Raw genomic sequence first — 25,532 nt, 5'->3', positions numbered from 1 at the left:
GCCGCTGCCCTGCATTGTGCACCCATCATAAGCTTGTGCTTAGAGGAATATGGCTACAGCTAACTGACAAGGCCCAAAGGAAGCCAAAACGATTGGGGTTGCAGTTTCCCTCGTTTAGAGAATGTCCTGGTATTTCAAAGCTGGACTGACCTTGTTAGGCGGAATCAGACTGATATACTTCAGGAATGTTCTCCTCTGTGAACAACACAATTGGGCTAAAAGAAGGCCATAGAACAAGCCACTGAGCTGTTGTTCAAATGTTTCTATTTCTGTATGTAGTTTTGAACAAAGAATACCAAGAAAACTAATCAAATGAGATGTGTGCTTTATCTAAGGGTACGAGTTTGCAACCGTGGTTATAGCATGTTGTTCCAAAGAAGATATAGCTTTATTGCCCCCATTGCATTTTACCATTAGTGCTGTGCTGCTGCAAATAAACGCCTAGATTACTAGTTTTGTCGGTAAAGACCCGCGGTGCTAAGGAGCCTTTATTTTTCAGCGCACCCTTAAGCCAACGCTGGTATTACGAGTTGTCTGAATGGCTGCGTTAGCCTCAGAAAAGGGAGCGTTGAGCAAATTTAGCTTCCCTTCAACTCTCAATACCAGCGTTGCCTACAGTAGCGGTAAGCTGGCTAAACGTGCTCGTGCACGATTTCCCCATAGGAAACAATGGGGCTGAGCTGGCTGAAAAAAAACCTAACACCTGCAAAAAAGCAGCGTTCAGCTCCTAAGTCGCAGCCCCATTGTTTCCTATGGGGAAATACTTTTAATGTCTACACCTAAAATCCTAACATGAACCCCAAGTCTAAACACCCCTAATCTTACACTTATTAACACCTAATCTGCCACCCCCACTATCGCTGACACCTGCATTATACTATTAACCCCTAATCTGCCGCTCCGGACACCGGCGCAACCTACATTATAGCTATGAACCCCTAATCTGCTGTCTCTAACATCGCCGACACCTACATTATATTTATTAACCCCTAATCTGTCCCCGCCAACCTCACCGCCACCTACCAACACTTATTAACCCCTAATCTGCCGACCGGACATCGCCGCCACTATAATAAATTTATTAACCCCTAAACTGCCGCACTCCTGCCTTGCAAACACTAGTTAAATTTTATTAACCCTTAATCTGCCGTCCCTAACATCGCCGCCACCTACCTACAATTATTACATTGTAGCTATTTTAGGGTTTATATTTATTTTACAGGAAACTTTGTATTTATTTTAACTAGGTACAATAGCTATTAAATAGTTAATAACTATTTAATAGCTACCTAGTTAAAATAATTACAAAATTACCTGTAAAATAAATCCTAACCTAAGTTACAAATACACCTAACACTACAATATCAATAAATTAATTAAATAAATTAAATACAATTATCTAAACTCAAATACAATTAAATAAACTAAACTATAGTACAAAAAAAACAAAACACTAAATTACAAAAAATAAAAAAATATTACAAGAATTTTAATCTAATTACACCTAATCTAAGCCCCCTAATAAAATAAAAAAGCCCCACAAAATAATAAAATTCCCTATCCTATACTAAATTACAAAAGTAATCAGCTCTATTACCAGCCCTTAAAAGGGCTTTTTGCGGGGCATTGCCCCAAAGTAATCAGCTCTTTTACCTGTAAAAAAAAATACAACCCCCTCAACATTGCAACCCACCACCCACACACCCCTACTCTAAAACCCACCGATCCCCCCTTATAAAAACCTAACACTACCCCCCTGAAGATCACCTTACCTTGAGCCGTGTTCAGCCAGCCGGCCACCGATGGAACAGAAGAGGACATCCGGACCGGCAGAAGTCTTCATCCTATCCGGGCAGAAGAGGACATCCAGACCGGCAGACATCTTCATCCAGGCGGCATCTTCTATCTTCATCCTTCCAGAGCGGAGCCATCTTCTATCCAGTCGACGCGGAGCCATCCTCTTCTTCCGACGGACTAACTGCGAATGAAGGTTCCTTTAAATGACGTCATCCAAGATGGCGTCCCACAAATTCCGATTGGCTGATAGGATTCTATCAGCCAATCTGAATTAAGGTAGGAAAAATCTGATTGGTTGATTTAATCAGCCAATCAGATTGAAGTTCAATCCGATTGGCTGATTGGATGAGCCAATAGAATGTGAGGTTAATTATTTCCTTTTAAGGGCTGGTTAATGGTTTAAGGGCTTCTTAATTCCTTTTAAGGGCTGGTAATAGAGCTGATTACTTTTTTAATTTAGTATAGGATAGGGAATTTTATTATTTTGGGGGGCTTTTTTATTTTATTAGGGGGCTTAGATTAGGTGTAATTAGATTAAAATTCTTGTAATATTTTTTTATTTTTTGTAATTTAGTGTTTTGTTGTTTTTGTACTATAGTTTAGTTTATTTAATTGTATTTGAGTTTAGATAATTGTATTTAATTTATTTAATTAATTTATTGATAGTGTAGTGTTAGGTGTATTTGTAACAGGTTAGGATTTATTTTACAAGTAATTTTGTAATTATTTTAACTAGGTAGCTATTAAATAGTTATTAACTATTTAATAGCTATTGTACCTAGTTAAAATAAATACAAAGTTGCCTGTAAAATAAATATAAACCCTAAAATAGCTACAATGTAATTATTAGTTATATTGTAGCTATATTAGGGTTTATTTTATAGGTATTTATTTTTCAATAGGATTAATTTATTTAATGATAGTAATTTTAGTTCATTTTATTTAAATTATATTTAACTTAGGGGGGTGTTAGGGTTAGGTTTAGACTTAGGTTTAGGGGTTAATAACTTTATTATAGTAGCGGCAACGTTGGGGCGGGAGATTAAGGGTTAATAATTGTAGTTAGGTGGCGGCAATGTTAGGGAGGGCAGATTAGGGGTTAATAAAATTTATTATAGTGTTTGCGAGGTGGAGTGCGGCGGTTTAGGGGTTAATACATTTAATATAGTAATGGCGATGTCTGGTCAGCAGATTAGGGGTTAATAAGTGTAGGTAGGTGGCGGCAAGGTTGGGGGGGCAGATTAGGGGGTAATAAATATAATATAGGTGTCGGCGATGTTAGGGACAGCAGATTAGGGGTTCATAGGGATAATGTAGGTGGCGGCGATGTCCGGTCAGAAGATTAGGGGTTAAAACATTTTAATATAGGGTTTGCGATGTGGGGGGGCCTCGGTTTAGGGGTTCATAGGTAGTTTATGGGTGTTAGTGTACATTGTAGCACTTTAGTTAAGAGTTTTATGTTCCGGCGTTAGCCCATAAAACTCTTAACTACTGACCTTTTTTTGCGGTTGGAGTCTTGGAGGTAGAGGCTCTACCGCTCACTTCTTCCAAGACTCGTAATACCGGCGTTAGGCAAATCCCATAGAAAAGATAGGATACGCAATTGACGTAAGGGGATTTGCGGTAGCCTCGAGTCATGGAAGAAAAGTGAGCGGTGAGCCTGTACCTGTCAGACTCGTAATACCAGCGTTAGATAAAAAGCAGCGTTAGGACCCCTTAACGCTGCTTTTTAAGGCTAACGCAGAACTCGTAATCTAGGCAAAAGAGTTCTCTTTTCACAATCTCATTAGGCAAGATTTTCAGTTTCATTTTAAGCCTTACCTAAGATGTTCTATTTTCTCTATATACACGCAGAAATGCAGAAACAATCTAATCCCTATGTACATATATCTATCTCTTCTACCAATCTATCTCTTCTATGAATCTATCTTTCTATTATCGTTCTATCTTTCTATCTCTCTATCCATCTATCTATCTATCTATCTGCCTGTCTGTCTGTCCTTCCATCCATCTGTCCATCCTTCCATCCATACGTCTGTCTCTGTCTGTCTGTCCCTCTATCTTTCTATCTATTGTCCATCTATCTATCAATCATCCATCTATCTATCTATTTAGCTATCATCATCTATCATAAATCTCTGTCTGTCTAAATCTCTGTCTGTCTGCCTCTCAATATATAGTTTTTTTTTATATCTAAATATATAGATCATTTATACATATACATATAACCAAACATTCCCTCTCAGACACGATTGTCTCCTCTGTTTCGTTCTATTTTTCTCTGTCTCTGTTGACCCTGTTAATTTAACTTCACCATCTCTTTATATTTTTCTTTTGTCTTACTGGTATCTTACTGGTATCTGCTTTTTCATACGAATATAGAAACCTGTATTTTATAGGCACATAAGAAAGAGAAGATTTATGTAGTCTGCGCATATTAATACCAGTGTAGACTTGATTAAACTTCAGGATAGACTTGATTTCCTTTACTGTTTGTGTCATCTACTATTCTGCTTGAAGGCTGTTGTGTTTATGAGCTATGTGTAAAGAGAGGCTTTTGCTAATGACTAAAAAACCTGCTTCTCACCACCTTCATATCATGATTTTGCTTTGGTATTCATCTTTTTATGACAAATGCTTTCATCCTGAACCACTTTAATTCAATAAAAGGGACAGTTAAATCAAAAGGAAATGTTTACAATTTAGACAAAGAATGTCATTTAAAAAAAAAAAAAACCTTTTCTATTCACATTTTTTAAATAATAAATTAGCTTTTTCTCTCTTGGCATCCTTTGTTGACAAGTAAACCTAAGTAGACTCATAGGAGCTCAGAAGTGCGTATTTGTCTTAAGCACTCTACAGCAGCAGTGTTTGTAGTAATGTTGTACATATTTGCAAACACTGCTGCCATACGGCTAGATTATGAGTTGTGCGTTAAGGTAAAAAAGCAGCGTTAAGAGGTCCTAACGCTGCTTTTTTACGCCCACTGGTATTACGAGTCTTGAAGGTTTAGGGTCACCGCACACTTCTTTGGCCTTACCGCAAAACGACTTACGTAAACTTCGTAAAGTCTTTTTTCTATGGGACTTCCATAGCGCCGGTATTACGAGTCTGTCCTGGGAGGCCACAAAGTGAGCGGTACACACTACCCATCAAGAGTCCGAACACATTTAAAAGTCAGTAGTTATGAGTTTTATGGTACAAAGCCGTAACATACAACTCATAACTAAAGTGTAAAAAGTACACTAACAGCCATAAACTACCTATTAACCCCTAAACCGAGGCCCTCCCGCATCGCAAACACTATAATAAAATTTTTAACCTACATTATATTTATGAACCCCTAATCTGCTGCCCCCAATATCGCCGACACCTACATTATATTTATTAACCCCTAATCTGCCACCCCAATGTCGCTGCAACCTACCTACACTTATTAACCCCTAATCTGCCGCCCCCAATGTCGCTGCCACTATAATAAACATATTAACCCCCTAAACCGCCGCACTACCGCCTCACAAACATTAGTTAAATATTATTAACCCCTAATCTGCCGTCCCTAACATCGCCGCCACCTAAATTGCATCAGCCAATAGGATTTTTCTATCTTAAATCCAATTGGCTGATAGAATTCTATCAGCCAATCGGAATCTAAGGGACGCCATCTAGGAACCTTCATTCGTCGGGTAGTCGTCGAATGAAGAGGATGCTCCGCGTCGGATGTCTTGAAGATGGACCTGCTCCGCGTCGGATGGATGAAAATAGAAGATGCCGTCTGGATGAAGACTTCTGCCCGTCTGGGGGACCACTTCGCCCGGCTTGGATGAAGAATTCTCCTGGCTTCATTGAGGACTTTGGCCCGGTTGGATGAAGACTTCTGCCGCTTCCTTGAGGATGGATGTCCGGTCTTCAGAACTGTAAGTCGATCTTCAGGGGGTTAGTGTTAGTTTTTTTTTAAGGGTGTATTGGGTGGGTTTTATTTTTAGGTTAGGGTTTGGGCCTGCAAAAGAGCTAACTGCCCTTTTAAGAGCAATGCCCATCCAAATGCCCTTTTCAGGGCAATGGGGAGCTTAGGTTTTTTTAGATAGTATTTTATTTGGGGGGTTGTTTGTGTGGGTGGTGGGTTTTACTGTTGGGGGGGTTGTTTGTATTTTTTTTTACAGGTAAAAGAGCTGATTACTTTGGGGCAATGCCCCGCAAAAGGCCCTTTTAAGGGCTATGGATAGTTTAGTTTAGGCTAGAGTTTTTTTTTATTTTGGGGGGGCTTTTTTATTTTGATAGGGCTATTAGATTAGGTGTAATTAGTTTAAATATCTGTAATTTGTTTATTATTTTCTGTAATTTAGTGGGGGGGGGGTTGTACTTTAGCTAATTTAATTTAATTTAGGTAATTGTATTTAATTTAGTTAATTTATTTAATTATAGTGTAGTGTTAGGTGTTGTTGTAACTTAGGTTAGGTTTTATTTTACAGGTACTTTTGTATTTATTTTAGCTAGGTAGTTATTAAATAGTTAATAACTATTTAAAGGAAAAGTTAACTCTCACTCAAGAACATTGAAAATAAGTTAGTTTAATTAATCAGTTTTTGACATCTTTAATATTAAAGCTTGTAATGTACCTTTTAAAATTATATGTTCTCACGCCGTAACTCAGCCTTGGTATGAAATAAAATAGTGTTTAGAAATGACGAATATCGTTAAAAATGTTTTTATTGGTCCCCCACTGGCGTCCCAATAGACTCGCTATATACACAATATTAAATACGCATGCATGTCTCTTGAGTGATTCATTCTTTTAATGGATCACAGCAGAGATCCTAGTTTTAGGCATGCGCAATAAGAGAGGATTGGCTGGAACGTGCAAGGATGAACACGTAAGAGCGGGTGGGACCGCTCTTACGTGTGAAAATGAAAAAGCAGGAAATGAGCCGGTGGGCAGAGGATGGCAAAAAACTGTATGTAATAAAACATACAATTATTTAAAAAATAACAAGTATTTGGGGAAATAAAATTTAGCGACTGCATTAGTGATAGTGCGTAGATGATTAATGTGTACTTAGAAAATTTACTTTCACTTTAATAACTATTGTACCCAGTTAAAATAAATACAAACTTGCCTGTAAAATAAAAATAAACCCTAAGCTAGCTACAATGTAACTATAAATTATATAGGGTTTATTTTATAGGTATTTTATAGGTATTTTATAGGTATTTTGTTTTAAATAGGAATAATATAGTTAATTATAGTAATTTTATTTAGATTTATTTTAATTAAATTTCATTTAGGGGGTGTTAGGGTTAGACTTAGGTTTAGGGATTAATACATTTAGTATAGTGGCGGCGACATTGGGGGCGGCAGATTAGGGGTTAATAAATGTAGGTAGGTGGCGGCCATGTTAGGGATGGCAGATTAGGGGTTAATAATATTTAACGAATGTTTGTGAGGCGGTAGTGCGGCGGTTTAGGGGTTAATATGTTTATTATAGTGGCGGCGATGTTGGGGGCGGCAGATTAGGGGTTTATAAGTGTAGGTAGGTGGCGGCGACATTGGGGGTTGGCAGATTAGGGGTTAATAAATATAATGTAGGTGGCGGCGATGTTGGGGGCAGCAGATTAGGGGTTCATAAGTATAATGTAGGTGACGGCGGTGTCCGGAGTAGCAGATTAGGGGTTAATAAATATAATGCAGGTGTCGGCGATGTCGGGGGCGGCAGATTAGGGCTTATTAAGTGTAAGATTAGGGGTGTTTAGACTTGGGGGTTCATGTTAGGGTGTTAGGTGTAGACATAAAATGTGTTTCCCCATAGGAATCAATGGGACTGCGTTACTGAGTTTTACGCTGATTTTTTGCAGGTGTTAGACTTTTTCTCAGCAGGCTCTCCCCGTTGATTCCTATGGGGAAATCGTGCACGAGCACGTACGACCAGCTCACCGCTAACTTAAGCAGCACTGGTATTGGAGTGCGGTAATGAGCAAAATTTCTTGCCTTTTAACGACGGGTTTGTAAAAACTCGTAATACCAGCGCTGTAGGTAAGTGAGCGATGAGGGAAAACTGCTTGTTAGCACTGCACAGCCTCTAACGCAAAACTTGTAATCTAGCCGATAGACTGCTAAAGACATATGCATGCTCCTAAGATCCTATCATCCTACCTAGCTTTACTTTTCAAAAAAGGATACCAAAAGAACAAGGCAAGTTTGATAATATAAGTCATAAACACATAGATTTGCAGGGCTAATATTGATAAAATGACTTGCCTCAACAAATGAGAGCATGTCATTTTTTTGATATAATGGCATTTTAATACTTTGTTCCTCTCCGCAGATACCAAGTTCTTACAAGCAGGGGTTTTACAACATTTGCTTTTTGGTTTGTTTTGTCATTTATTCTTTTGGAATTTTTATTTTCTGTTCAACAGTGTGCCCTGTTATAGCCATGGGGATACTATAGAACGTTTAATAACAGTAATGACTATTCTTGTTTCTTTCTAGATGGGCTTGCAGCCTTTAGAGCATTTCTGAAATCAGAGTTTAGTGATGAAAATATAGAATTCTGGTTGGCCTGTGAGGATCTCAAGAAGACCAAAACATCAAGTCAAATCGCCTTAAAAGCAAATCAAATATATTGTGAGTTTATCCAGACCGAGGCTCCAAGACAGGTAAAGTTAACTTTGCTGTATTAGAACAATAATATTATAGTAACTGAATTTTCGCTATTTGTTTTTGATCCAAGAGATATACAAAAGTATTTTGCAATGTGGACATTTTTCTTTGACATCAGTTTGTAATTATGGTCAATATGCAAAACTCACATTATTCCTATTTCTTTTTTTCTCTATTTATGTGTATATAGAATGGAGGGGTAATAAGTTTAGGGCCACACCTAAGCTTTGGCATTTGTATATATAACTGCAGCTTAAAGGAAAAAAAAATAAAAAAATAAAAATGAAACATGTTATTTTAAACAACTTTTCGCTTTACTTCTAATTTGTTTCGTTCTTTTAGTATCTCATATTGAAAAGGATACCTAGGTAGGCTCAGGAGCTGCTGATTGGTGGCTGCACTTATATGACTCATGTTATTGGCTCACCCAATGTGTTCATCAAGCTCCCAGTAGAGGATTGCTGTTTCTTCAACAAAGAATACAAAAGAATGAAGTAAATTAGATAATAGAAGTAAATTGGAATGTTGTTTAAAATTGTATTCTGTACTTGAATCATCAAAGAAAAAAATGAATTTTATGTCCCTTTAACGGCTCATAAAAAAAAATCCATTAAATACAAATGCCTGTGTGCTTGTTTTTTATTATTATTATTTTGGAGGTTGAGGATTTTCCTGTGTTCGATAAAACCAACTTTTTCTCTCTGGGTTGTCCTTGTCATCCAATAAGCAGTATAGTCACCGGATTCAGTAGTACACAATCACCTACTTCCTGTTACTTTCACATTAAACATAAACAAATAACCTACTTCCTGTTAGTTTCACATTAAACATAAAAAATCACCTACTTCTTGTTAGTTTCACATTAAACATAAACAAATCACCTACTTCCTGTTAGTTTCACATTAAACATAGAAAAATCGCCTACTTCCTGTTAGTTTCACATTAAACATAAACAAATCGCCTACTTCCTGTTACTTTCACATTAAACATAAAGAAATCGCCTACTTTCTGTTAGTTTCACATTAAACATAAACAAATCCCCTACTTCCTGTTACTTTCACATTAAACATAAACAAATCGCCTACTTCCTGTAATTTTACATTAAACATAAACAAATAGCCTACTTCCTGTTAGTTTCACATTAAACATAAAAAATCACCTACTTCTTGTTAGTTTCACATTAAACATGAACAAATCGCCTATTTCCTGTTAGTTTCACATTAAACATAAGCAAATTGCCTACTTTATGTTAGTTTTACATTAAACATAAACAAATCGCCTACTTCCTGTTAGTTTTACATTAAACATAAACAAATCACCTACTTCCTGTTAGTTTCACATTAAACATAAACAAATCGCCTACTTCCTGTTACTTTCACATTAAACATAAACAAATCGCCTACTTCCTGTTATTTTCACATTAAACATAAACACATCGCCTACTTCCTGTTAGTTTCTAATTAAACATAAACAAATCGCCTACTTCCTGTTACTTTCACATTAAACATAAACAAATAACCTACTTCCTGTTAGTTTTACATTAAACATAAAAAATCGCCTACTTTCTGTTAGTTTTACATTAAACATAAACAAATCGCCTACTTCTTGTTAGTTTTACATTAAACATAAACAAATCACCTACTTCCTGTTAGTTTCACATTAAACATAAACAAATCGCCTACTTCCTGTTAGTTTCAGATTAAACATAAACAAATCGCCTACTTCCTGTTAGTTTTACATTAAAAATAAACAAATAGCCTACTTCCTGTCAGTTTCACATTAAACATAAACAAATTGCCTTCCTGTTAGTTTCACATTAACTATAAACAACTTTATTTAATCTATTTTCATTCAAAAAAGGTTTTACTGCTGCTCTTATACATGAAAGAAAAACATTTGAGTACCATTTCCTTTTAACTGATAGCATACCAAAGCGATCCTTAAACATTATAGACCCCAAATAAAATGATTAAAATAACTTTTCTATAATTCAAGCACCCTCCTAGGCAAAAACAGAGAGAGAAAGAGAGGGGAAAATAAAACAGATTCACAATTTTCTGTCAGTAATTGAAACCTTTATTTTCAAAAACCCAGATGCTCCATTCCAAATAATCACCTAGATTACGAGTTTTGCGTTAGAGGCTGTGCAGTGCTAACGAGCAGTCTTCCCTCACCGCTCATTTACATACAGCGCTGGTATTACAAGTTTTCAGAAACTCGTCGTTAAAAGACAAGAAGTGAGCGTTGAGCAAAATTTTGCTCATTACCGCACTTCAATACCAGCGCTGCTTAAGTCAGAGGTGAGCTGGTGTAACATGCTTGTGCACGATTTCCCCATAGGAATCAAGGGGGAGAGCCGGCTTAAAAAATGTCTAACAACTGCCAAAAATCAGCGTAAAACTCCCTAACGCAGCCCCATTGATTCCTATGTAGAAATAAAATTTATATCTACACCTAACACCCTAAAATGAACCCTGAGTCACCCTATCTTACACTTATTAACCCCAAATCTGCCGCCGACACCTGCATTATATTATTAACCCCTAATCTGCCGCTCCGGACACCGCCGCCACCTACATTATAGTTATGAACCCCTAATCTGCTGCCCTCAACATCGCTGACACCTACATTATATTTATTAACCCCTAATCTTCCGCCCCCAATGTCGCCGCCACTATATTAAAGTTATTAACCCCTAAACCTAAGTCTAACCCTAAACCTAACACCCACTAACTTAATTATAATTTAAATAAATCTAAATAAATATTCCTATCATTAACTAAATTATTCCTATTTAAAACTAAATACTTACCTATAAAATAAACCCTAAGCTAGCTACAATATAACTAATAGTTACAATGTAGCTAGCTCAGGGTTTATTTTTATTTTACAGGCAAGTTTGTATTTATTTTAACTAGGTAGAATAGTTATAAAATAGTTATTAACTATTTAATAACTGCCTAGCTAAAATAAATACAAATGTACCTGTAAAATAAAACCTAACCTAAGTTACACTAATACCTAACACTACAATATAATTAAATAAATTGACTAAATTAAATGCAATTACCTAAATTAAATTAAATTAGCTAAAGTACAAAAAAAACCCCACTAAATTACAGAAAATAATAAACAAATTACAGAAATTTAAACTAATTACACCTAATCTAATAGCCCTATTAAATTAAAAAAGCCCCCCCAAAATAAAAAAAACCCTAGCCTAAATTAAACTACCAATAGTCCTTAAAAGGACCTTTTGCGGGGCATTGCCCCAAAGTAATCAGCTCTTTTACCTGTAAAAAAAATACAAACAACCCCCCCAACAGTAAAACCCACCACCCACACACCCAACCCCCCAAATAAAATACTATCTAAAAAAAAATAAGCTCCCCATTGCTCTGAAAAGGGCATTTGGATGGGCATTGCCCTTAAAAGGGCAGTTAGCTCATTTGCCGCCCAAACCCTAATCTAAAAAAATAAAACCCACCCAATACACCCTTAAAAAACCTAACACTAACCTCCTGAAGATCGACTTACCGGGAGACGTCTTTATCCAAGCTGGGCAAAGTGGTCCTCCAGATGGGCAGAAGTCTTCATCCAAGCCGGGCGAAGTGGTCCTCCAGATGGGTAGAAGTCTTCATCCAGACAGCATCTTCTATCTTCATCCATCCAGCGCGGAGCGGGTCCATCTTCAAGACATCCGACGCGGAGCATCCTCTTCTGGTGACGACTAAAACAGAATGAAGGTACCTTTAAGTGACGTCATCCAAGATGGCGTCCCTTAGATTCCGATTGGCTGATAGAATTCTATCAGCCAATCGGAATTAAGGTAGAAAAAATCCTATTGGCTGATGCAATCAGCCATTAGGATTGAAGTTCAATCCTATTGGCTGATCCCATCAGCCAATAGGATTGAGCTTGCATTCTATTGGCTGTTTCAAAAGACGTCACCAGAAGAGGAAGCTCCGCGTTGGATGTCTTGAAGATGGACCCGCTCCGCACCGGATGGATGAAGATAGAAGATGCCGTCTGGATGAAGACTTCTGCCCGTCTGGAGGACCACTTCTGCCCGGCTTGGATGAAGACTTCTGCCCATCTGAGGACCACTTCTGCCTGACTTGGATGAAGACTTCTGCCGTCTGGAGGACCACATCGCCCGGCTTGGATGAAGACGTCTCCCGGTAAGTCGATCTTCAGGGGGTTAGTGTTAGTTTTTTTTATGGGTGTATTTGGGTGGGTTTTATTTTTTAGATTAGGGTTTGGGCGGCAAATTAGCTAACTGCCCTTTTAAGGGCAATGCCCATCCAAATGCCCTTTTCATGGCAATGGGGAGCTTAGGTTTTTTTAGATAGTATTTTATTTGGGGGGTTGGTTGTGTGGGTGGTGGGTTTTACTGTTGGGGGGGTTGTTTGTATTTTTTTTTACAGGTAAAAGAGTTGATTACTTTGGGGCAATGCCCCCCAAAAGGCCCTTTTAAGGGCTATTGATAGTTTAGTTTAGGCTCAGTTTTTTTTTTATTTTGGGGGGGCTTTTTTAATTTAATAGGGCTATTAGATTAGGTGTAATTAGTTTAAATTTCTATAATTTGTTTATTATTTTCTGTAATTTAGTGTTTTGGTTTTTTGGTACTTTAGCTAATTTAATTTAGGTAACTGTATTTAATTTAGTTTATTTTTTTAATTATATTGTAGTGTTAGGTTTTAGTGTAACTTAGGTTAGGTTTTATTTTACAGGTAAATTTGTATTTATTTTAGCTAGTTATTCTACCTAGTTAAAATAAATACAAACTTGCCTGTAAAATAAAAATAAACCCTAAGCTAGCTACAACGTAACTATTAGTTATATTGTAGCTAGCTTAGGGTTTATTTTATAGGTAAGTATTTAGTTTTAAATAGGAATAATTTAGTTAATGATAGGAATATTTATTTAGATTTATTTAAATTATTTAAGTTAGTGGGTGTTAGGTTTAGGGTTAGACTTAGGTTTAGGGGTTAATAACTTTAATATAGTGGCTGTGACGTTGGGGGTGGAAGATTAGGGGTTAATAAATGTAGGTAGGTGGCGGCGATGTTAGGGACAGCAGATTAGGGGTTAATAATATTTAACTAATGTTTGTGAGGCGGGAGTGCGGTGGTTTAGGGGTTAATATGTTTATTATAGTGGCGGCGATGTTGGGGATGGCAGATTAGGGGTTAATAAGTGTAGGTAGGTTGTAGCGACATTGGGGGCGGCAGATTAGGGGTTAATAAATATAATGTAGGTGTCGGCGATGTTGGGGGCAGCAGATTAGGGGTTCATAAATATAATGTAGGTGGCGGCAGTGTCCGGAGTGGCAGATTAGGGGTTAAAATTTTTATTTTAGTATTTGCGATGCGGGAGGGCCTCGGTTTAGGGGTTAATAGGTAGTTTATGGGTGTTAGTGTACTTATTAGCACTTAAGTTATGAGTTTTATGCTACGGCGTTGTACCATAAAACTCTTAACTACTTACTTTTAAATGCGTTAGCACTCTTGACAGGAGAGGGTGTACCGCTCACTTTTTGGCCTCCCAGGACAGACTCGTAATACCGGCGCTATGGAAGTCCCATAGAAAAAAGACTTTACGAAGTTTACGTTAGTCGTTTTACGGTAAGGCCAAAAAAGTGTGCAGTGCCCCTAAACCTTTAAGACTTGTAATACCAGCGGGCGTAAAAAAGCAGCGTTAGGACCTCTTAACGCTGCTTTTTTACCCTGACGCACAACTCGTAATCTAGCCGAATGTGACCTCAAATCTTTTCGATCTTATTCTGTTTCTTTAATTGAGTAATACCCTCATTGCAGTTATAGGATCACCCTTATTCCACTTTTTGAATATGCAAATTTAACTGCTAAACAATCTGTATAATCCAAGTTTTATCAACGTTTTTCATATTTTAGAAATATGATTGATTTTTTATTTATTTTTTTATTTTAAAGAAACATTATTTTCAGTACCAGTTCTAATTATGGCCTTGATCTATCGGGTGCCACATTTGTGGCTGTTTTATAAGTCAAAAAGGCTACTTTTCCATTTGCCGTGATCACAAATGGAGTAATATGTCCCTTTAATAGGGCTTTTTTTAACTGAAATAGTTATTTTAAACTTACAAATATGTTTAATTTATAATGTGAGTTTACTTCTGCATGGAGAAAAGTGGATTATTTATCAGAAATGATAACTCATAGGGCTTAATCAATATGTTTGGTATAATTTATATTCTATGAATTTCGTTATGCCATATTAAATATGATTTCCAGACACACTTTTAAATAAACTATAAATACGTTGGTGCTCTGGAAATGGAGGTTATATATCACTTTTATTGTCATATGTCTGGAAAGTTTGACCTGATCAGTGACTTATTTGTTCATAGTTGCATTAATAGCAAATTGCTTCAAACATACAATATTATTCCTGTTGGCTAGCTCAAGATTCTCGCTTCTGTAAGATCTTAAAGGGCCAGTCAACGCTGTAGATTTGCATGATCAACAAATGCAAGATAACAAGACAATGCAATAGCACTTAGTCTGGACTTCAAATGAGTAGTAGATTTTATTTCTGACAATTGTAAAAGTTATGTCTTTTTCCACTCCCCCTGTACCATGTGACAGCCATCAGCCAATCACAAATGCATACACGTACCATATGACAGCCATCAGCCATTCACAAATGCATACACACTTATTCTTGCACATGCTCAGTAGGAGCTGGTGACTCAAAAAGTTTAAATATAAAAAGACTGTGCACATTTTGTTAATGGAAGTAAATTGGAAAGTTGTTTAAAATTGCAGGCTCTATCTGAATAATGAAAGTTTAATTTTGATTGAGTGTCCCTTTAAAAGGACCAGTAAATACAGCAGATTTGCATAATCAACAAATGCATGATAAATAGACAATGCAATAGCACTTAGGGGTAGATTTATCAAATGTCGAGTAGACATGATCTGCTGTAGTGGATCATGGCCACCCGACATCGATAAATGCCGACAGCATACGCTGTCGGCATTTATCATTGCACAAGCATTTCTGGTAAAATGCTTGTGCTTATGAATGCTGCTTCTTAAGTTTCAGGCGGAACTGAAACTTTGGGGGTAGAGTGCAGCATCCACTGCTTGATAAATCTACCCCTTAGTCTGAACTTCAAGTGAGTAGTATATTTTTTTTCTGACAAATTTCAAAGTTATGTATATATCCACTCCCCCTGTATCATGTGACAGCCATTAGCCAATCACAAATACATATACGTATATTCTGGGAATTCTTGCACATGCTCAGTAGGAGCTGGTGACTCAAAACGCGTAAATATAAAAAGACTGTGCACATTGTGTTAATGGAAGTAAATTAGAAAGTTGTTTAAAATTGCTGCTCTATCTGAATCATTTACGTTTAATTTTGACTTGATTGTCATGTAATGATGATATCATTCATTGAAAACAGAATTAAACCAATGGATAAATTCAATGTCCACTACCAAAAAAGCATGGATTGGGCCAAACATTAAAGGGACATTGTAGTTTACAAATAGCTCATTTATCTTTATTTTGTCATTTTAAATAGCTAATTTAGTTTTTTTGTATCTTCACCTATATTGAAAATATACAGGGAGTGCAGAATTATTAGGTAAATTAGTATTTTGACCACATCATCCTCTTTATGCATGTTGTCTTACTCCAAGCTGTATAGGCTCGAAAGCCTACTACCAATTAAGTATATTAGGTGATGTGCATCTCTGTAATGAGAAGGGGTGTGGTCTAATGACATCAACACCCTATATCAGGTGTGCATAATTATTAGGCAACTTCCTTTCCTTTGGCAAAATGGGTCAAAAGAAGGACTTGACAGGCTCAGAAAAGTAAAAAATAGTGAGATATCTTGCAGAGGGATGCAGCTTCTGAATCGTGATCATCAAACAATCAAGCGTTTCATTCAAAATAGTCAACAGGGTCGCAAGAAGCGTGTGGAAAAACCAAGGCGCAAAATAACTGCCCATGAACTGAGAAAAGTCAAGCGTGCAGCTGCCAAGATGCCACTTGCCACCAGTTTGGCCATATTTCAGAGCTACAACATCACTGGAGTGCCCAAAAGCACAAGGTGTGCAATACTCAGAGACATGGCCAAGGTAAGAAAGGCTGAAAGACGACCACCACTGAACAAGACACACAAGCTGAAACGTCAAGACTGGGCCAAGAAATATCTCAAGACTGATTTTTCTAAGGTTTTATGGACTGATGAAATGAGAGTGAGTCTTGATGGGCCAGATGGATGGGCCCGTGGCTGGATTGGTAAAGGGCAGAGAGCTCCAGTCCGACTCAGACGCCAGCAAGGTGGAGGTGGAGTACTGGTTTGGGCTGGTATCATCAAAGATGAGCTTGTGGGGCCTTTTCGGGTTGAGGATGGAGTCAAGCTCAACTCCCAGTCCTACTGCCAGTTTCTGGAAGACACCTTCTTCAAGCAGTGGTACAGGAAGAAGTCTGCATCCTTCAAGAAAAACATGATTTTCATGCAGGACAATGCTCCATCACACGCGTCCAAGTACTCCACAGCGTGGCTGGCAAGAAAGGGTATAAAAGAAGAAAATCTAATGACATGGCCTCCTTGTTCACCTGATCTGAACCCCATTGAGAACCTGTGGTCCATCATCAAATGTGAGATTTACAAGGAGGGAAAACAGTACACCTCTCTGAACAGTGTCTAGGAGGCTGTGGTTGCTGCTGCACGCAATGTTGATGGTGAACAGATCAACACACTGACAGAATCTATGGATGGCAGGCTTTTGAGTGTCCTTGCAAAGAAAGGTGGCTATATTGGTCACTGATTTGTTTTTGTTTTGTTTTTGAATGTCAGAAATGTATATTTGTGAATGTTGAGATGTTATATTGGTTTCACTGGTAAAAATAAATAATTGAAATGGGTATATATTTGTTTTTTGTTAAGTTGCCTAATAATTATGCACAGTAATAGTCACCTGCACACACAGATATCCCCCTAAAATAGCTATAACTAAAAACAAACTAAAAACTACTTCCAAAACTATTCAGCTTTGATATTAATGAGTTTTTTGGGTTCATTGAGAACATGGTTGTTGTTCAATAATAAAATTAATCCTAAAAAATACAACTTGCCTAATAATTCTGCACTCCCTGTAAGTACAGCAGTACTGGGTATAGAAAAGTTATGTAAACAAGACTCAGCAGGTTAAATAACACTCACAGTGAGGGGTGGGGGTGTACATTATATACGTATAGGAGTCTGTGATTGGCTTAAGGCAATATGATATAGGGAATTTCAAGAGAGAATGAGGTAGGTAAACAGAAATATATTTATACACCAATATTCAATTAGTATGCAAGTGATGCAATTGGCAGTGCACTTCTATAATACATACTGTCCAAATCGCAGAGGAATAAATTGTTTGTGCAATAATTTTGATTGAGCTTATGGGGAGGAATGTAGAGGTTTAGTAGAGAGTGTCTCATAGTATTATAATATAGTGTGGTGATTAAACAGTTACCCCAAGGATACGCATCACAAATTGCCTCCCTATATCATATATAGGTTAGAAGTATGGCAGCACATTGACCTCATATAGATTCCAGGTTTCTTTATGAGAGTGTAGGTAATCTCACCTCTTTTGCTCCCGGTGCCATTGAATCCAACAAGCTCACAGAGGGTGTGTAGGGGGCGTCTTCTTGTAACAGCCAATCAGTGTCGTCCTGATTATTCCATCGCTTTCTGCCGATCTAGCCATCAAATCCTTCCGTCTCATGTGTAGCAGCGCCGGTCACCAGTAGCCTCCTCCTCCAAGTGCCATGAATCCTGTAGCTACGGCTACAATGTATGGAGGCAATGAACTGGTTTGCAAGGGGGAAATTTGCTCCTACTTCAACTGGCTATAGAATAGTTAATACAAGGAAACAATGAGCATTTCAGCTTAAAGGGACACTGAACCCAGATTTTTTATTTTGTGATTCAAATAGAGCAGGCAATTTTATGCAACTTTCTAATTTACTCCTATTAATTTTTCTTTGTTCTCTTGCTATCTTTATTTGAAAAAGAAAGTCCAGAACCCTGGACAGTACTTGTTTATTGGTGGATGAATGTATCCACCAATCAGCAAGAACAACCCAGGTTGTTCACCAAAAATGGGCCGGCATCTAAACTTACATTCTTGCATTTCAAATAAAGATATCAAGAGAATGAAGAAAATTTGATAATAGGAGTAAATTAGAAAGTTGCTTAAAATTGCATGCTCTATCTGAATCACGAAAGAAAGAAAAAATTTGGGTTCAGTATCCCTTTAAGAAGCCGTAAGTCGTAGCGTAAGCATATCACCTACAGCTGTTATTTGTGCTAACTAGTGTAGCTTGTGAACTTTGGATGGCTTTTAATGGATTTTGCAAATAAATGCTAAGTTTTATTTAATACTCGTTTTTAGAAGTTGCTCCTTTTTTTTTTTTTTGTGAACCAATATGATATAGGGGTCATATGATACAGGGGTCAGGGAAATGAAAGAAACGTTTGAAATGTGCCCCCCAAAAATTAACTGCTCATTTGCACTGTATTTTTATTATGCATTTTTTATTATGTAATTCCACTGCATGTAATTTAAGTTGTTTTGGTGCCATATACACTACATAAAACAATGGTTAACCCATTCATGCCTTGTACACAAACACCCAGATTACAATAGGAAGAAGTCATCAAGAAATGTCTGCACGTGCAAGTAGTTTCCTATAACATATATAACTACTGTATCTTTCTGTCTGTCCGTCTATCTATCTAAGGTTTAAGTGGTGCTTTCTGACTTTTCATTTTCAAATCCCTCTAAGTCTAAGGGCTTTATTCAGGTTGAATTAAAAATCAACTGTAAAGTCCATTTGAGAAAAATATATATAATAAATACTGGTACAAGTGGTTTTTTTTTTTACAATAGTGGGTTCCCTTAATCCTCTTTGGTCACTGACCAATGCAGCAAGCCTAGAACCAAGACTGGATCAATGCTTTTCCTGCTATAACTGACACCATCTCTGCAGAGCTAACATCAGAATAGACCACTGGTTTTCCTCCCTAACTAGGCTGACCATATTGCCGCTTTAAGAAGGAACACATATGAAAAATACATATGTCAGGGTTCTTATACAAAACATTTCTTTAAACAGCCCTGAAAACAGCCTGCCCCTGACATATGTATTTTTCATATGTGTCCCTTTTTAAAGCGGCAATATGGTCATCCTATCCCTAACAGGCCACATTTTGAGGATATCTGAGCTGGAGCACAGGTGAAATAATCAGCTGATTAGTAAACCTGGTTATTTTACCTACTCTCATCCAAGGTAATCTGAAAATCTGGCCTGTTGGAGAGGCCGAGGACAGGTTTGAAAACCTATGGAATAGACCCACGCCCCTGTGACTACTCTTCATCCAGCTGTCACATGACATGTAGAGAACTAAGGTTTGAAGAGGGCATGATCTTGCAGTAAAAGTTAGGATTTTAGGGTAAATAATAGAAGGGGACATAGAAACTTTAAAAGCAGAGAGAGAGAGAAGAATAAGATAAGTAAATACATGTTAGTGTGAAAGGGACAGAGCACTGTAAAATGATTTCCCCCTTAATGTTTCATATGAATTGGTATACCAGCTGCAGAGTATGCAAATTTCTCCTTTAGGATTCTTTTTTGTATATTAAATAGCTATTTCTGCTAATTTAAACCACAACCAAGTCAAATGAGCTGAGTTTGCAGGGGAGGGGCTTATGCACACACACACATGCACACCAGGGATAGGCACGGACCAAGGCTGTAGTGGACATTTTCCAAAGTACAGACATTAGTGAAGGAGACCAAGGTTCATTTCAAATTAAAAACATCAAAAAACACTCTCTTTACAGAGAAGGTAGTGGATACATGGTGGAATAGCCATCCAGCAGAAGTGGTAGAGACAGTGAAGTAGTTTAAACATGCATGGGATAGGCATAAGGTTATGCTAGATATAAGATAAGGCCAGGAACTAATAAAAGTATTCAGAAAATTGGGCAGACTAGATAGGCTGAATGCTTCCTATCTGCCAACATATTCTATGTTTCTATAAGTCAAGAGAGCGACACTTTGCTGCCAAGTGGGCTGCACGTTGGATGCCCCTGGTCTAGTTCCACAAGTACAAATTAGTCATCTAATGAAACAAGTTTATATAAAGACTGCTTGTGGTATTACCTTTTATTTATTTTTTTGGTTATATTGAGAGTCTGCAACTCATGACCAAACCCACCCACCTTGATGTTAATTGCATGATCATCATGGTTGGTTACTTACTTGGTTATGTAAGGTTTGTCAGAGTAGGCAACGGTCTACTACACACAGACACCAGCACCATGCTGCCGCACAGATCAAGCAATTGGGACGGGTCACAACTCACGGTTAGTTGACTGCAGGCAGATTGCTTCTTCCCTCACTTTCCAGTTACTAAGTGTGTCACCGCTTGGGTCAAGGAGGAGTGAAGACCAGCATTCATCTGTCCTACTCCTTCCTGCCCTCTGCAAAACGTGTGGTGGACACTGCAAGGGCCAGTCACGGACACCAGTGTCCGTGTACGGACACCTTGCCTATCCCTGATGCACACACACACACAAAGCCCTCCTTATCGCTTACGACCAATACTTAGAAAAATTGAAAATGAATATTTGAGTACTTCTCTATATCTCTCACCACCCACTGGGAGTGTGATTCCATCAGTAATTTTCTTGTTTCATAGCTTTTCTATAACCTGTATTGATATTTTCAGTATAGGTGGGGATATAGGCTAAACCAGCTATTTCAAATGACAAAAGGTGAAGGAGCTATTTTTTAAAATTTGCCCCACACCCTTTGCCCCCCCCCCTTCTTCTCGGGTAGACGGTCCAGAAAGCTCATCAAAATCCCTTACTCATTTTGAGTGGAGCTATATGCTGCATTGCAGGTGTCCAATCTGGAGCAGTGGCCAGATGTAGCATGGGTTAGTTTTAGGAACTCAGTAGCTGCCATTTGGTTATTTATATGTTTAATAAAAAAAGTTTAGTTGGCTAATAATAAGAGCCAAATAAGTTTATTGTTAATAAATAGAGCTGTGACCGGTATTCCTCCAACTTGGTATCTGTCGGTTTATTGGCTTCGCTGTGTGAGTGCAAGGGAGATATTTCCTTATGGAAGAACAAATGGGTAATGGATACATTGCAGGGGGAAAAAGGAAAATAAATAATTAAAGTGCAATTGATTTTTTAAATTTTTCAAGAAAGCAATATTTGCTCTCCACTTTGTAATGCCAGTGCACGCTAATGTGCGCTGGTATTACAAGTTAACAGCAATGCGAAGGCTACCTCACAAGAGCGTGCTTTCATACCTCCTTCTGATGCCGTCAGAGACAGCATAAGAACATTGCGCAGCAAAATGGGTAAGTAGTGCATTTATGGGTAGCAGTTAGTAAATACATATGTATATGCTTATATACATTTAAATGTATGTGTTAATATGTGTATATACACATATTAACACATAAATATATATGTATATCAGCACATATATATATATGCCTAATGTCTGCAAATCCTCAACTGTACACATGTACGCAGACGACACGGTAATCTATGCAAACAAATCTGATCTGCTGCAGCTTGAAACAGTGCTCCGAGACCAGTTCACAGAGGTAGAAAAGTGGATCTCGAAAAACAAACTCTTCCTAAACACTGACAAAACGGTCACAATGATCTTTGGAACGGGACCTAAAATACATAAATTACAAAATTCCCATCTTCGCATCAAAACAAAATCCAATTGCACGCTGACCGCAGTCCACTCTTTTAAATACTTAGGTATGTTGTTAGACCCCAATCTATCTTTTGGACTCCACATAGAAAAAATTGCCTCTAAACTTTATCCAAAACTAGGTGCCCTGTACAGAAACAAATCTTGCCTCAGCCCTACAGTAAAGGAAAAGATTGTACAGCAAATGCTGATGCCTATCTTGGATTATGGGGACATAGTATATGCACCTGCTCCGCAAACTCACCTTAATAAACTAAATACGTTATATAACTCGCTCTGCCGCTTTGTGCTACAATGTAACTACAGGACCCACCATTGTGAAATGCTAAAAGAACTAAACTGGCTGTCGCTGGAATCCAGACGCACCCTCCATCTTTCCTGCCTTGTCTTTAAGAGCCTTTCTGGGAAGCTCCCACCCTACCTGAGCAGAATGCTCTCCCCTGCTATTCCCACCTCCTATAACCTCCGATCCAATAACAGCACATTATTTAGCTTGCCTCAATACAAAAAAAAAGCAGCTCGATCCTCCTTTTCCTACAGAGCGCCACAATTATGGAATGACCTCCCTCACACTTTAAAAACTTCCCCAAGCCTAAAATCCTTTAAGAGATCCCTCTATACATATCTCAAAACAGAATGCTCCTGTCATGGTTGATTAAATATTTCCTACCTGCTCTATGTTAAATGTTTGCATATATTGTGTATTATTATTGTTTTTGTATTTTATTGGACCCTATTGTATCAATGCAATGTTTTGTGATCCCAGGACATACTTGAAAACGAGAGAAATATCAATGTATCCTTCCTGGTAAAATATTTTATAAATAAATAAATATATATATATATATATATATGTATATCAGCACATATATATATATATATATGTATATCAGCACATATATATATATATATAAATATATATATATATATATATATATATATATATGTATATCAGCACATATACAATACATATATACAACGTCCACAGAATGCAGGCACTCACTGGTCTTAGTAAAATATAACAATTTATTTAGAAATCATTAAAAAGACATAACGTTTCGGCACCAATATGTGCCTTTGTCAAATGTCAGCATGTAACCAAACGAATATGCAGCACACTTAAAATCAATCTATTGATTTTAAGTGTGCTGCATATTCGTTTGGTTACATGCTGACATTTGACAAAGGCACATATTGGTGCCGAAACGTTATGTCTTTTTGATGATTTCTAAATAAATTGTTATATTTTACTAAGACCAGTGAGTGCCTGCATTCTGTGGACGTTGTGGATTATTTACAGCAGAGCACCGTGGCACTTAACAAGTGGTGAGATTGTGCTTTCCCCTCAAGGAACTGTATATATATATATATATATATATATATATATATATACAATAGACATTATTTTGGGACCATTTGGGGCAGATTTCTCCGTTCTCTAGTTAATGTTTTTAAGCACTAATTGCTACCCCGAGTTCACTGTAGCAATTACCAGCCACTTGTAATGATTCATTATCGTGCATCTGCAAACGGGCAAATTTGCCAATTTGCGGTGTGCAATAATTTAGCACTCCACTTGTAATCTAGCCCTTAATGTGAACAAAAGGTTTAATGTCCCTTTAAGCTTGACTATTGTGTACTTTTCTGGAGTGCACATCTCTAGATAGAGATATATTAAATATAAAACATACTTTGTGACTTGTATAGGTTTAAATACAAGAGATAAATGACAACTTAATTAAAACTCTCATTTAAATTTAAGGAAAGTAATGTCAAACTTTTATAGTTTAGATAAAAAAAGCACTGCTGCCATAAATTGCTAAATACATATGTAATCTGAGCAGAAGTGGACCTACTCAACAAAGGGCCCCGCTGCAGAAAATGTTTTAAGTCCCCCAAAGGTAACTTAGTAGTAAGCAAACATAATAATATACATACTGTTCTGTAAGTCATAGATAGATAGATAGATAGATAGATAGACAGATAGATATATATTGATAGATATAGATTGATATTGATAGATTGAAATAGATAGATAGATAGATAGATAGATAGTAACTTAGTAGTAAGCAAACATAATAATATACATGCTGTTCTGTACAGTCATAGATAGATAGATGATAGATAGATAGATAGATAGATAGATAGACAGATATATATTGATAGATATAGATTGATATTGATAGATTGAATTGATAGATAGATAGATAGATAGATAGTAACTTAGTAGTAAGCAAACATAATAATATACATGCTGTTCTGTACAGTCATAGATAGATAGATGATAGATAGACAGACATATATATATATATATATATTGATAGATATAGATTGATATAGATTGATATTGATAGATAGATAGATAGATAGATAGATAGACAGACAAATATATATTGATATTGATAGATATATATTGAAATTGATAGATTGACATTAATAGACAGACAGACAGACAGACAGATAGATAGATAGATAGATAGATAGATAGATAGACAGACAGACAGACAGACAGACAGGCAGGCAGACAGACAGACAGATAGATAGATAGATAGATAGATAGACAGACAAATATATATTGATATTGATAGATATATATTGAAATTGATAGATTGATATTAATAGACAGACAGACAGATAGACAGACAGACAGACAGACAGACAGATAGATAGATAGATAGATAGATAGATAGACAGATAAATTGACCTGAAACCAGCACTAATAAAAGGCTCTCCTACATTCGGATTGGAAACATTCTGCATACACTTATGTATAGACTGGCTACTATGGGCCCCCAGCACTTTGGCCCTGATGCCACTGCACCTGCTGCACTAATGGTAGTTCCGCCCCTGCTCCTGAACTTCTATGAGCCTACTTAGATTTACTTTTCAACAAAGGATGGCAAGAGAATGAAGCAAATTCAATAAAAGAAAAGTGAACTGGATTTTTTTTTATATATCATGCTCTATCTGAATCATAACATTTCCTTTTGATTTAACTGTCCCTTTTATTGAATTAAAGTGGTTCAGGATGAAAGCATTTGTCATAAAAAGATGAATACCAAAGCAAAATCATGATATGAAGGTGGTGAGAAGCAGGTTTTTTAGTCATTAGCAAAAGCCTCTCTTTACACATAGCTCATAAACACAACAGCCTTCAAGCAGAATAGTAGATGACACAAACAGTAAAGGAAATCAAGTCTATCCTGAAGTTTAATCAAATCTACACTGGTATTAATATGTGCAGACTACATAAATCTTCTCTT

The 25,532-nt window shown here is 37.1% G+C and overlaps 1 protein-coding gene across 1 annotated transcript in view; it reads left to right on the top strand.

Moving 5' to 3' along the window:
- Window positions 1–6,626: 6,626 nt before the first annotated feature.
- RGS21 (regulator of G protein signaling 21) overlaps window positions 6,627–25,532 on the top strand; it is a 128,188-nt gene continuing 109,282 nt past the window's right edge. Inside the window, 2 exon segments of the mRNA XM_053693146.1 lie at window positions 6,627–6,756; window positions 8,288–8,454. Of these exon segments, the coding sequence (XP_053549121.1) occupies window positions 6,627–6,756; window positions 8,288–8,454 (297 nt within the window).

Source organism: Bombina bombina, chromosome 10, assembly GCF_027579735.1.
Source record: "Bombina bombina isolate aBomBom1 chromosome 10, aBomBom1.pri, whole genome shotgun sequence".
Classification (NCBI taxonomy): domain Eukaryota; kingdom Metazoa; phylum Chordata; class Amphibia; order Anura; family Bombinatoridae; genus Bombina; species Bombina bombina.
This window is presented reverse-complemented; position numbering and strand designations above follow the sequence as displayed.